The following is a 13,559-nucleotide window of genomic DNA, read 5'->3' as shown; positions in this document are numbered from 1 at the left end:
TTCAGCAGTATATCAAATCATTTCAAAGTACTTCAACCCACTTCAACGCACTGCAAATAGTTTCGCAGTATCTAAACCCAGTTCAAACCACTACAAAGCACTACAAAACCATACAAGTGATTCAAACACATCAGACCATGATCTAAACTAAAAGACACTACTAAGCACTTAACCACGTCATAGTATCTAAACCACACAATCCACGTCAGAGCATACAAGCACTTCAAGCAACTACAAAGAAGTCCAGAGCACTCCAACCGATTCCGCGGCACCTCCAAGTGTTCCAAACAATCCAAACATTGCAAACAATCAAAAATCCCAAACAATCAAAAATCCCAAACAATCAAAAATCCCAAACAATCAAAAATCCCAAACAGTTCCAAACAGTCCCGGTCCCCCAGTCCCCCGTCCCTTCTAATGGCGCCGCCCCAGAAACCTCGCGGCCCCAGCCCCACCGGGCCTCCAGCGCCGCGCGCCCGCCCTGGCCCCGTCCGCGCGCGTTTCCCTGCCCCAGCCCTTTCAGTATCAGATTTCTCAATTCAAGTATGTACGGTACTTCGGGTCCTTGGAATACTACTATTCTCTAAAAACCCTTACGGATAAAAAGAGAGGAAAAAAAAGAGAAGAAAAAAAGAGAGGAAAAAACTCTCCCTGGACGGAAGGTTTTTCCCTTGCCACGTGAGGGATGACGACATGGCGATACCACGTGACAAGCCCTCCCCCCAGGCCCTGCCCCGGGCCCTGCTAGGCCCTGCTAGGCCCTGCTAGGCCCTGCTAGGCCCTGCTAGGCCCTATGCGCGCACCGCCAACGCTCAACTGCCCGCCCACCCCTCCTCCTCGCACCACCTCCCTCCTCCACCTTCTTCCTCCACCTTCTTCCTCCACGCCCACAACATCCCCCACACACACCCAGACCCCCCGCCGCCGCCGCCGCCATGGACCTCCTTCTCGCCGCCGCGCGCTGCGTGCCCTGCGCGCCCGTGTTCGGCCCGCCCGCCGTGGCACTCAACGGCCACACCTACTCCGTGCTCCGGCTCCTCGGCGAGGGCGGCTTTTCGTACGTCTACCTCGTGGCGCCGCGCGACGACCCGGCGCAGCGCTACGCGTTGAAGACGCTCCGCTGCCCGTACGGGCGCGACGACGCCACGTTCCAGGCCGCGGCGCTCGAGGTCCAGAACTACCTCCGCTTTGCCGCGGTGGGCTCGCCCCACATCATCCGCCCCGTTGCCGAGGCCGTGGTGGCCGAGCCCGGCGGCGCCTCCGCCTTCCACGTGTTGCTCCCCTACTACGAGCGCTCGTTGCAGGACGTGTTGGCCGCGCACGTGCTCGGCGGCTCGGCCATGGCGCCGCCGGACGTGGCCCGCGTGTTCGTGGGCATCTTGCGCGGCGTGCAGCGCATGCACCGCTACCGGCGGCCCGCGGGCGCCGTGCCCGAGCCGGCGCCGGGCACGGAGGCATCGCCCATGCTAGGCGTTGCCGCCGCCACGGCCGCCACGGAGTTGGCCGAGTTGGCCGAAGAGTGCCCGTACGCACACCGCGACCTCAAGCCCGCCAACGTGATGCTCGCGGCGGACGGGCGGCCCGTGTTGGCGGACTTGGGCTCGTGCCGCCCGGCCCGCGTGCACGTGGCGCTGCGCCAACAGGCGCTTGCGCTCGCGGACTACGCCCAGGAGCACTGCACGCTCGCGTACCGGGCGCCGGAGCTCTTGGACGTGGCGCTGGACGCGTGCATCAGCGAGGCCTCGGACGTGTGGTCGCTCGGCTGCGTGTTGTACGCGTGCTGCTTCGGGCTCCTGCCGTTCGAGCGCATGGAGCGCGACCAGGGCGCCAGCTTGCGCTTGGCCGTGTCGCAGGGCCGCTACGAGATCCCGCGCGACACGCGCGGCCTCCTGCCGCAGCTCTTGGCCGTGATCCGCCTGTGCTTGGTCGTGGACCCGGCCCGCCGCCCGTCCGTGGACGTGCTTCTCGAGCGCTGCTTGCTGCTCCCGGAGAGTGCGGCCGCCTCGGCTGCGGAGACGGTGGCTGGGGACGGGCCGGGCGGGGCTTGCTGAGATAGCCTGCTGAGATAGCTTGCTGACATCGCTTGCTGACATCGCTTGCTGACATAGCTTGCTGAGATAGTTTGCTGGAATGGCCTGCTGAGATAGCTTGCTGAGATAGCTTACTGAGATAGCTTGCTGACATAGTTTGCTGACATAGCTTGCTGAGTCTTCTTGCTGACATCGCTTGCTGACATAGCTTGCTGAAACAGCCTGCTGAGATAGCTTGCTGAGTCTTCTCGCTGAGTCTTCTCGCAACAGGCTCGCTGACTCGCTGACACGGCTCGCTGAGAAAGTCTTTGGCGCCCCGCATTGCCTGGGGCTGCGCCCGGTGGGCCTTCCTCGGCGTGCTGTCGGCACGTCAATGTTGCGAGTGCACAGCCGGTGTTATCAAATGGCATCCCTGTCCCCGAGACTCAATGGCCAGAGCTCATTCGGTACAAGCCTTCTTGCCCACTCCCCCAATATCCACCACGGCTAGATCAACAGGGCTACATTTCCGCGTCGGCTGCGTGGCCCGTGCTGTCTGTAAGCACAACGCCCGCGTCAGTCCCAACGCATCTCTTCCTCACAAGCCGTGTTTCTTCACTCTTCAGCTGCGATTCCACGCCCTGCCTATGCGCGAGAAAAAGCTGCCCAGCCTTGAAACATGAATCAGACTGCTGCCGTACTCAACGCCTTCGCGCCAGCACACATTCCCACTGCATACGAACCCTTGGCTTTCCAACATCTCCTTCTCAGAGCTCTGGCCCGTCGGGGCTCATGGAGTCGACCGGCTGATCTCAGATGCCCTCAGAGTTCGCCTCGATCAGGTTTCTACTGCTACGGTGCCTGCGTCATTCACACCCAGAATGTCTGCCTTCAAACCCGCATACTTACTGGCATTGGCTCCGGTCTCCCGGCACCCAAACGTCTACATCCCGGTCGCGTCGGAAAATGCCTTCACTCACTACAGGCTGCCACCAGAAATGGTACGGAGAGAGCAATTGGGGGTATCCCCGATCTACACACCGCCCCAGTGCGCTCAGCCTGATTTGGTATCTTGTGCACCAATCCAATGCCCCCGGCCTGCACACACGCTGGGACGTCCGCAGCACTAGACCAATATTATGGCGACATCGAATGGTGTCATCCAAGTGCTGGGGAATCGTCTTTTGCCAGAAACGTGTTTTCGACCGCCCCTCTAGCGCTCCATCAAGACACCCCGTCGCAGGCCGTCTGCTAAAATATGACCAAATTCCAGAGGGGAGAGCTCATGGAGGGCTGGAACGACTGCCCTATCCCGGTTCCCGCATCCAATAGCGGGGCCCCGTCTGCTTCGGCCACGCTGAAGGCAAGGAAACGCATGTATCGCTTGTCTGCTGTTGGCGGCCTGCAGAACTCCAGCGAGAGCTCGGTGGCCAGCAGCACACGGAGCCTGATGATGCCTCCCATCCCTTCCACTCTACCCCCACCAGCAACCACGGCCCCAAAAGCGGCAGCCCTTGATGCGCAGCCGGAAGAAACAAAAGAGCCCACGACGGACTTCTCGGCATGCGAAACCAAGCTACGAGGCTTGGTGGAGTCTGCCGAGATTCCGCTCAGGGAGAAAGAATTCTTCACCAAGCGACTCGTGGACGTGTTCCCGTCGCTTGCCTTGCCGCACAAGCAGTTCATCTCTCAAGTCGTCGATGGCATAGTGGCCAAGGAGCCCAGCGGGACACTCAAGACGCGGGTCTTGAACTACATGATGGTCAACAGTGGCGTCAGCGTCTGGGGCGTGCCCTTGAAGAAGCTCGTGGAGACGCTCAAGTAGAATTGGACTGTGTAGCACGCAATCAAGCACGCCCGTGGTTGTTGAGTATTCCTTTTTCAGATTGTAATTACTATACACACATAAACTTCGAAGAACTGCGAGCGTCCTCGCAGCCAGCGCCGCGTCTAGAGGCGGCGGCGCCGGCCCAATGAATACAGAGCCCAGGCCTGGAGTGGCACAGGGATTAGGCCAGACCATGGCGAGACGACGCAGAGCCGCAAGGTGCTTATGATACCAGAGAAGCTCCGCGAGAAGCGCACGCGGGACGCGCTTACACGCGCTTTCTCCTTCCGATTTGGGCCTGGAAACCCGTCTTGATGCTGGACACGGATCTGGTGGAGCAGCACGCCTTACAGCTCAAGAAATGCAATCTGTTGGCGGACTCCCTCTTCAACTCGGTGTTCATGGACTTGCAGGTCTTGCACGTGACGTACTCGATGATGTATCTTCTCAACACAGACTCCATCTGCTTGGGCTGGAACTTACCCTTCAACACCAAGCGCTTCTCTCCGTCAATGGACCCGGAGGTACCCAACTCGGCAAACAAAAACTGGATCAAGTGCTCCGGGTTCCGCTGCAACACAGTGGCGATGTCCTGCACGTTGGCGAAAAGCGTCTTCTTGGAGCCCTCTCTCTGGCACACTGGTGGCGGGATCTTGAACTTGGGCCCGCTCCTGTCGCCGGCCAACTCCGGGTTGTTCTGCTTCAAAATCGTGAAGAAACGCAGCAAGAGGTCCCCGTATGGGAGGCCCAACTTGGCCTGCGCCAGCGTCTCCTCGGTCTCCACAGACACGGTGCCCGCGGTTTCGTCGAGCCCGGCCTCCTCCAAAGCATGGTCGAATTCCGAAGCAGTGGCCAGTTTGGCGGACTTCTTTTTCTTTTTCTTCAACCCCAAGTCGCCTAGCGACTCGCTAATTTCGTCCACGGATAGCGCGGAGCCGTCGGCAGCAGACTCGTCGACGCCGTCGGCAGATTTCTTGGCCTTTTTCTTCTTTTTCAAGCCGGCAAACATGTCGTCCATGTCGGCGGGTGCGGGCGTGGAGGACGCGGCCGCGGCGGCGTCGTCGTCGGTCTTCTTCGACTTCTTTTTCTTTTTCAAGCTGGGGTCAAATCCCAAGTCACTCATTTCGGGGGTGTTTCCGGGGTGTTCTGTGTGTGTTTGGCGGAGCTGAAAGACGGCTTTCTTCTACTTTTTTTTCAGGCTAAAGATCGGCTACGCACTTTTTTTTTTGCTCCGAGGCTTTGGGCGGCGCACGCCCCGCACTGGGGCCTGAGACTGGGTGTGGACTATCTCTGGACATGGTCGGAAATTTGGAGCTCGGGGGGCTGCCCGGGTGTGCCCGGGTCTGTGCCTTGGTTTATGCTTGTAGTCTTTTTTGCTTGGATGGCTGAGCGTAAAGCTGGGAGATTTGTGTATGGTGCTTAGGGGCGAATGCTATGGGTAATTAATATGTGTGTTAATTATGGGTGATTCTATGGTGCCCACCGTGCGTGCTGGCGATGGGTAATTATTATGGGTATACTGTGGATACTAGTTCTGGATGATCACTATGGGCTTTCACTATAGGCACTATTTATGTGTATAAATATGTTTGTCTTTTTGGTGATTACTATGTGTGTTGATTGTGGGTGATTATAGTGTGGTGCTCACTATGCGTGCCGGCGATGGGTGATTCCGATGGTTGATCAGGGACAATTACTGTGTTGAATACGGGCACTTACTATTTATGATATTTTGCTTGTGATTATAATGCTTAATTATATGTCTTTATTCTGTCTTACTTGGAGTGATTGCTACGTAGTTTAAATACAGATGATGACGTCTTTTATATACCGGTGAAAACTGTGGTGGTCACTATAGCTTCTGTAGGTCATCACTATGTGCTGAATATGTGTATGTGATGTGTCTTAGGTCCACGTGACTACTATATCACTCAACTTAGATATTTTTTCTATGCATCAACTATGTTGCCATTGGGTCAAATACTACGTATGTTGATTATGGACGATTATGTATCTCACTCATGGGTGATCATTATGGGCTCTCACTATGGCACGCCTTTACGGGTACTCACTATGTCTTAATTTGGGATGATTGCCGTGTGGCTCTGAGAAATTAAGATTTGTTTCTCTCATTGGAACTATTTGTGTATCACCCATATTCCAGTATTAATTATGTGTTGATTATGGGAAATTCATGCAGTTATTAGTGCTCCCTATGATGCTCATTACGGTGCCCACTATCTCTATGGGTGCTCACTGCTTAAGTTAGAACAAGGGACACTAGAGCTGATCTTTGTCACTCTCGGGTGAAGGAAGACGAAAACAATGCATGCTTCTGGCTTGGCTTTGATACACACGTCCCATGGGACTCATCATATAATCGGCAGTCGGCTCCGCCCGTGTCCCAGAACATTTGCACCCACGGATCCAAATCATATATTTTGCCATATAAGCAGTAAAACCCAGGCACGTCTGTTTTTCGAAAAGTCCCAAAATCCCACATACTTCTCTATATCCATGATAATCGCATTTAAGCGGCCATATACTGAGAAATATATAAACCCGTACGGCTCCGCCTGCGACATTTTCTGTGATAAGGCTCATCCTAATTATGCCTGTTCCTGTGCAACTGATGACTCTTCCCCAATACTTATGACCAGCCCTTAGGACTATTTTCACGTTGAGGTAAAATTTCCTATTTCTCTCTGGAGCATGAAGTGGTTCCATAGGCTACGTGTTCCAAGCCTTGTGTTGAACCTGTGCCTCGGTTATCTTGGCCGACCGCACCCAATCATGATAGATGAAACCAGTGTGGACCTCAGCTAGCACCTCACAAATTCTTGTGAAAAAGCTGCCTATTGATAAAAGGAGTGTGCTTTACTTATGTGGTAGGGAAGTGACCTGGAAACGTGTCTCAGCTATATTGCTTCTAAACTCTCAGAAAAAGCGCTTCTTTCAGAGCTGAGAACACGTCACGCGTTGTTAGCTTTCTAAAAAATCGATTTTGAACTCAGGAGATATTGAAATGTTTATACCTGAAGACTGCGGCAACCTTCGGATACTGTGCATCCCAAACTACGGTTCCTGTTCAATACTAGCTCCTCGTATTTGGTATTTCTTCACTTTCTGGAGCCGCGGAATGTAATCATTCATATTCGTAATTACTTCCAAATGGTGTGACTTGCTGATCATACAGCAGCTCAAAGATCAAGTGTCTTTACTACACGCGAGTGTCTGCTCCTCTTTTAGGGAGAACCATCTTCTCGTAAGGACCTTATAAACAAAAGCCCAACATCACTGATCTCACTCACGGATACAAGACAGGGTGCTTCAAGGTAGACGCCCTCCATAAACACTATGAATTCAACGCAGCATCTAGGGTTTCGGTCAGATATTTTTATTTGCACGATTTGAAATCATGCTTTGGGCTCTCCCCAATTTATTTGTATTCCTTAGCCAAAAAGCTATGGATCTCATTCATGGTGCAATATGTCAAAATCACCCGATTCCAAATACCTCAAAGATTTTCCGTAACTTATTGAAACAGCCAGAAAAACCGAAATACTCTATTGAGGCAAAAGCTTCTGAATGCGAAAGTCAATTCAAATGCCAAAGCGATTGCTGAGATTCGTAGTTGTCTGGTCATTGTAGTTTCTTCCAGGCCAACTTCAAATCGTGCTCACAGATCTGATTTCCCGCGATGCAGCTACGTGTCACGTTTCTATACGTACATCTTCTTTCACACAGATGAGCTGTTTGCTTTAACATTTATGCAAATTTCACACTCCATAGCTCTGCGACATCCTGAAAGGTTTGACGATCCTGCTCATTAAAAGCGCATAATTCAGGATTCAGCTGACTTTTCTTGGTCCGAACCTCCAGACTTTTAAAGTACTGACCTCGTGAACGAGGTCATGCTCAGATTAATGGTAAAACCAAGAACAAATCGAAGATTTTTTGGAAGACTATTATAGCCTGTCTGTTCAAAATCATGCGGTGTTATTGGTCTTGAAATTTCAGGCCTTAGCGGCTACCCATCCGCTTGCAAAAAGTCTTTCACAGCCAAGGGATATAATTCGACAGCTGGGAGAACCTGAATTCATCAAGACACACAGCTGAGAGTCTGGCGTCGAACTAAAGATCAAACAAAAACTGGAGCCGCTTTTATTTTTAGCAAGCAAGTCAACTTGAAAATACTCCCTCACAGATCCACTGAATGGTTTCAACCATTGGGTGCAAATTTGGGCGCCGCCCTCATCCTTCAAGACCTATCTTCATCTCACCGTAGCCAGGAGTGACCTCTCCAAAGCTAGTCAAGTATCTATGTGACGCAAAAACCATGAAAAGCATCCCCGCCAGTTGGCACTCTCATAAGATCACTCTATAATCGTCATCATCAGTTAATTTGCCTGTAAAAGATAATTGGACATCACTGAATTTTCAGGACTAACTTATTTAACTGTACTGGGGCATAAAAAACCAGTGATGTGCTTCGCGAGAATCTTACTTCCTGGGATAAAGACTCATGAACTGATTTCTGCCTCAATTTCAGCTGCTCAAAGAGATTGGGGCATGGGAACACTGGAAGTATCAGGAAAGAGTGTTCGAAGTACGAGCCTGTATCAAAACCGGTTTTTTAAGGTATTTTTGTGTGAGGCAGCGGGGCAATACCTGAATTTTGTTTTCCTTTTCTTCAAACAACACGTTCTAGAAAGGTTTATACCACACTTTGCCCAACACTGAGGGTTTTAGTCTGATAGAATGTGTAGCTTTTTTGATATTATTACAAATCATTTTCTCTCTTCAATCTTTTAAAAATCCAGCCGATTGATTGTTAAATTATGGCCACTCTTGCTCATTGTGGCAACACAGTGGGCACGGCAGAAAACATGTTATAATTCATTCTATTGAACATGTAATTTGATGCAATTATGTACACCGGTCTCTCTTGTTTCAAGAACTTGTTGGGATTATCAACACCTTTCGCTTGAGTCATGACTCAAAGTTATAATATGCGCAGCAGACAAACTAAGAATACTTTAGAAGCCAAAGTCAAGTGTAAACTGCCGAAAGTCTTGGATTAACACAGTTGTTTCATTGTACTACTTGGTACAGTTTTAATGTAATAATCGCTGAATAGAATTTTCCTGCAAACATTCTAAAACTTCCTAACCCACCGGATGACTTCTTTGCTTTTATTTCGACCTAATTACATAAGAAAAAAATGAAAAAAAAAAACAGGAAATGCTAAATATTTTGCATGACCTATTGCCTCGCCTCAATCTTCTCAATTTGGTGGGTGTTATTTTACATTCTCATGCAAACTGGCAGAATAGACGAGAATTATATCGTCATTTTTCAAAGACTAATTCTCAAAAGATAATTTTATTAAAAATTTTTAAGGTCTGAAAAAATCGGGGACCTGAGCTGACTAGTAGCATTGTCGAACGACTTTGATACCTTGAAGCGACCCACGAGTACATCAAGCAACTGTAGTCATATATTGATACCTGCTATTTAGACGATAAAACATGAAATCCCTGTGTCAAATATAGATAATAGTTATGACATTTTGATTATTTGTTTTTAGAATACCATTGACTTGAACGATTATTTCAAGACGTCTAAGGTATGGAGGTAAAATCTTCAATACCGATGAAACCACAAAATAAATTCTCGTATATGAATTGGATTGCGACGTCAAAAACATTTTGAATAAGTTTAGCTATTACTTTTGTATATTGTATTAAATTTTTAGTTTTGATAAAGCTTGCTAATCTTTTCAATCATCACTTTTTAGTATGAATGTCACGTTTGTCCGATGACCAACACTTTTATCTAAAAAAATGTATTTATAAGGCTGGCTATGCGCCACCAATTTTCTCGACGAGCTAGATTGAGCAAAATTTGCTCACTAATTCGAGACGACCTTGGCCTCCAGAAAAAAATTGACGGTAAGTAAGTCAACAATGTAATTTGATAGGGTTTCAGGAAGACTTCTAAAATTAACTGAAGCAAAAGAACTGCTCAGAAGACACAATGCAGTCAATCTCGGACTAAATTTAAATATCTGCAGATATGCGTCAACTATAAATTAAAACAAGTGTCGCCTTAAGTTGCTTTTTGGATATCAAAGTATAGTCTCCCGAAATGAATGTTCTTGTCACCTTCTCTCTCTTCGCTTTTCCGATTGGATTATATGGATGACTCATTAAAAATTGCGTTCATTGGATGTTCTGGAGAAACAATTCAACTGTACACCACAGCTTCTGAATTCCAAGTAGATGAGACTATATCAGCAAATAATCTCTTCATGAGGATCGATTCCTCGGGGAAGCTTTTCATGTCTGAAGTGGCAGACAATGAACTTTCTGTGGCTCGTATAGGTAATTATGATCACTTGTTTTCCAAGGCCGGAGACTCATTTGTGGTCTGCGAAGACGATCTGATTCGCCAGAATACAAGATGTGCGGGACAACAGGAAGTCAAGCTTGTGTTTTATGGAGAAGTGGTATAACCTGATACAAAGTCATCGCAGGCGTTCCTAAAGCCCCTCAAGATGATCATTCATATTAAATATCTATTTGGTATAGTTTTAAGCTGGTATTAGTCTGTTCAAATGCCAGAATTGTTTTTCACAATATAGTATGTATACACTTGTCATCTGACGTGTAAGCACCTTTTAAAATAGAAAGAACAACAATCTTGACATTCCTGTTGCGAATAGCTGATGTATTTATTGTTATGTAGAGATGGTCGTGGAGTGCAAGTTTGATATTATCTCAGGCGAAAGTTTCTTTTCCTTTGCTCTTGAGTAGTACAGCGGGACGCCTATATCTTTGTCACAGCTTAACGTGCGTTTCGCAGTTAATGCAACAAGAATAAAACTGCGATAGCGATCACATGAGTGTTGCTCGTATCTCAGAAATATCAACAGCAGGAAACCTCGAGGCTTTTTCACTTTTGAGAAAAGCCACTGTAGAATCTTTGTAACTATTCCTTCACTATAGGGCACTCCTTTCTTGGTCAGACCCCGTAAATCCATTGGGGTTTTTGACCTATATACTCGAAATGTTTACTAGTATAAACATTCTGTGGGTTTCCAGCATGAATTGTGATTTTTCGTTGCTGAAATCATAGCTCAATAACGAGCACCTTTTCAATACATGATACGTGCAGAATCCGATGTCATAGGAAATTTTACACGGCCAGAAAATTTCCACAATTTCAGTAAGACAGGAAATTATTCTATCAAAAAGTAAATTCACTCATTTATGTAAGGCCCAAAAATTTCAGTTCTACACCGCAAACTACACGACCTCCACAGACGGAAATATAGTGCATGGAAAATGTCATTACGCCGAAAGGTGAAGGTAGAAAGGCACACGCGGTATTCTCTCTACAATATAAGAATTCCAGCGTAAGGGAAACAAACTTTCAAGTCTTAATGAAAGCCCAAAGTCATCTGAGCAGTGCGGATTCTGTTCCAGATCATTCACTCGAATTACTCCCATGCTAAATCCAAGCAGTTTGCAAATTTAGGCAGGCAATCATGATGAACCAATTTGACAGACTGATACCAGCCATACAATCCGGCGTCAGTTCGGCGTCGATAAACATTTAATGTAAAAATCAAATCTTAGTACTTGGAGATGTCAATGTAAACAGGGGATATATGCAAAAAGGTCAACAGTCAGGCAGCCCATGAATATTAAATGTCAAGACATACAAAGAGTCAAGAAATGTGGAAAGGTGACATACATACTTCCAGAAAAGAAAAGCAAGTTAATGTAGACAGTCAATGGATCAGACAATAGAAGACCGGCTGAAAGAGGCAGTCAATAAACACGAACAATGAAGCAGAATATCAATGAAGAGACTTTCAATTTGAAAGAGTACAAATACAGCAGTCTATACACACAGAGTGTCAATAAAAAAAAGAGGGACAATAAAACAGAGTGTCAATGAACAGAGTGTCAATGAACAGAGTGTCAATAAGCAGAGTGTCAACAAAATAGAGTGTCAGCAAAATAGAGCGTCAACAAACAGAAGATCAATAAACAGAAGATCAATAATCAGAATACGAATAGAATAGAGCGTCAATAAAGCAGAGCGTCAATACAGCCGAGGAACAATAGAACACAGTGCCAATAAAAGAGATTGTCAATAAGTTAGAGTGTCAATAAAACAGAGCATTAGAAAACAGAGCATTAGAAAACAGAGCATTAGAAAACAGAGCATTAGAAAACAGAGCATTAGAAAACAGAGCATTAGAAAACAGAGCATTTGAAAAACAGATTCGAGAACCAGAGCATCGATGAAATAGAGCGTCAATAAATAGTATGTCAATCAAACAGAGCGCCAATACAAGACCATCTATCAAACACAATGCAATATACAGAAACCAAACACGCACGTCTTCCAGGCCCAGCACCGCCATCGACTTGACAGGCCCCATACAAGCTCGGCACAGCACCAGCCCCAGACACTGTAAAGGCCGCGTGCTGGCTACGGCAGGCGCACGTGGGCATGTATATATGTGTTTTGTCTCGTCACGAGCAGGCAGAGTATTGCGGGCAGTCACGCTGTCTACACAGGCGTCCCAGGGCAAGCATCGGATAGGCCTAAAGCAGCAAGTTCTTGGTCAGCTTCTCGACGTCGGCGACCTTCTGGGCAGCTTCGAGCGCGGCCGCAGCCTGCCTGTCGATGTCGTGCGACTCGAGGCCCGGGGTGTAGGTGATTTTGGTATCTGGGCCCAGGTCGTCGACCTGAATGGTCTCCTCCGGGGCGAACTCGCGCAAGATCCAGTTTTCCACTGCGGTCTGGCCGTTCCTCTCTGCCTCGAAGAGCGCGTCGTGGCTGGCCAGGTTCTTCGCGTAGACGTCTGCGGCGTACTTTTGCACGAGCAACTTGACGATGTCCAAGTGGCCGTTGTACGCGGCCCAGTGGAGCGGCGTGTTGCCGGTGTCGTTCTTGGCGTTGGCCAAGTCCACGGCCTGGGCGTGGGGGACCAACGAGAGCAAGTATTGCACGACGGCAAGGTGCCCGTTGGCCGCGGCCATGTGCACGGGCGTGCTCAAGGTGATTTCGTCGCGGATGGACGGAAGAAACGAGCCGGGGATGATCTGCGAGAAGACCTCGCGGAGGTAGTCGAGATCGCCCTCTCTGGCGTCGTAGATGATGGCGTCCTGTTCTTCCTGGGAGAGCGAGGTGGCCATGGTGGAGCGGGGATCAACGGGCGGAGATTCGGTGGCGAGTCCGGGGGTAGCGGTGACTGTTTCGTGAATGATGATGACGAGTCCGGCGATGGGCTTCAACGACTGGCTCGATGACTAGATTCGGCGAGAAGCTTCAAGTGGATAAGGGACGCCTTCAGCTAGGAGTCTTTGTTCAGTAGATTCGCGAGTTCAGCAGTAGCGTCCAATTGGTTTAGGAGAAGCTTCAACTAGGATGGTAGCGGAGCTAGTATAGTAGTGAGACTAGGATGGTAGTGGAACTAGTATGGTAGTGGAACTAGTTCAGTCTTTTCGCTAGTTCAGTAGTCTTTGTTTCAAATAGCTCAATAATAACCTTCAACCAGCTCAGTAGCTTCACTAGTTTAGTAGATTCGACTAGTTCAATAATAACCTTCAACTAGTTCAGTAGATTCAACTAGTTCAGTAAATTCAACTAGTTCAGTAGTTTCAACTAGTTCAATAATAACCTTCAACCAGCTCAGTAGC

General features: G+C 48.6%; 4 protein-coding genes across 4 annotated transcripts; 2 read left to right on the top strand and 2 right to left on the bottom strand.

The window, feature by feature from the left end:
• Positions 1-935: 935 nt before the first annotated feature.
• On the top strand, positions 936-2,051 carry METBIDRAFT_10963 (putative serine/threonine protein kinase; the record flags this gene model as incomplete). The annotated part of the gene is made up of 1 exon (XM_018853888.1): positions 936-2,051. One exon carries the CDS (start codon positions 936-938, stop codon positions 2,049-2,051), a length of 1,116 nt encoding a protein of 371 aa, XP_018712564.1.
• Positions 2,052-3,267: 1,216 nt separating this feature from the next.
• Positions 3,268-3,834, top strand: METBIDRAFT_39433 (uncharacterized protein; the record flags this gene model as incomplete). Its single annotated transcript, XM_018857140.1, has 1 exon — positions 3,268-3,834. One exon carries the CDS (start codon positions 3,268-3,270, stop codon positions 3,832-3,834), a length of 567 nt encoding a protein of 188 aa, XP_018712563.1.
• Positions 3,835-4,105: 271 nt separating this feature from the next.
• On the bottom strand, positions 4,106-4,960 carry SUI3 (translation initiation factor eIF2 subunit beta; the record flags this gene model as incomplete). Its single annotated transcript, XM_018857232.1, has 1 exon — positions 4,106-4,960. One exon carries the CDS (start codon positions 4,958-4,960, stop codon positions 4,106-4,108), a length of 855 nt encoding a protein of 284 aa, XP_018712562.1.
• Positions 4,961-12,461: 7,501 nt separating this feature from the next.
• METBIDRAFT_10960 (uncharacterized protein) lies at positions 12,462-13,055 on the bottom strand (the record flags this gene model as incomplete). The annotated part of the gene is made up of 1 exon (XM_018853887.1): positions 12,462-13,055. One exon carries the CDS (start codon positions 13,053-13,055, stop codon positions 12,462-12,464), a length of 594 nt encoding a protein of 197 aa, XP_018712561.1.
• Positions 13,056-13,559: the final 504 nt, after the last annotated feature.

This window comes from Metschnikowia bicuspidata (genome assembly GCF_001664035.1).
Source record: "Metschnikowia bicuspidata var. bicuspidata NRRL YB-4993 chromosome Unknown METBIscaffold_2, whole genome shotgun sequence".
Taxonomy (NCBI): domain Eukaryota; kingdom Fungi; phylum Ascomycota; class Pichiomycetes; order Serinales; family Metschnikowiaceae; genus Metschnikowia; species Metschnikowia bicuspidata.
This window is presented reverse-complemented; position numbering and strand designations above follow the sequence as displayed.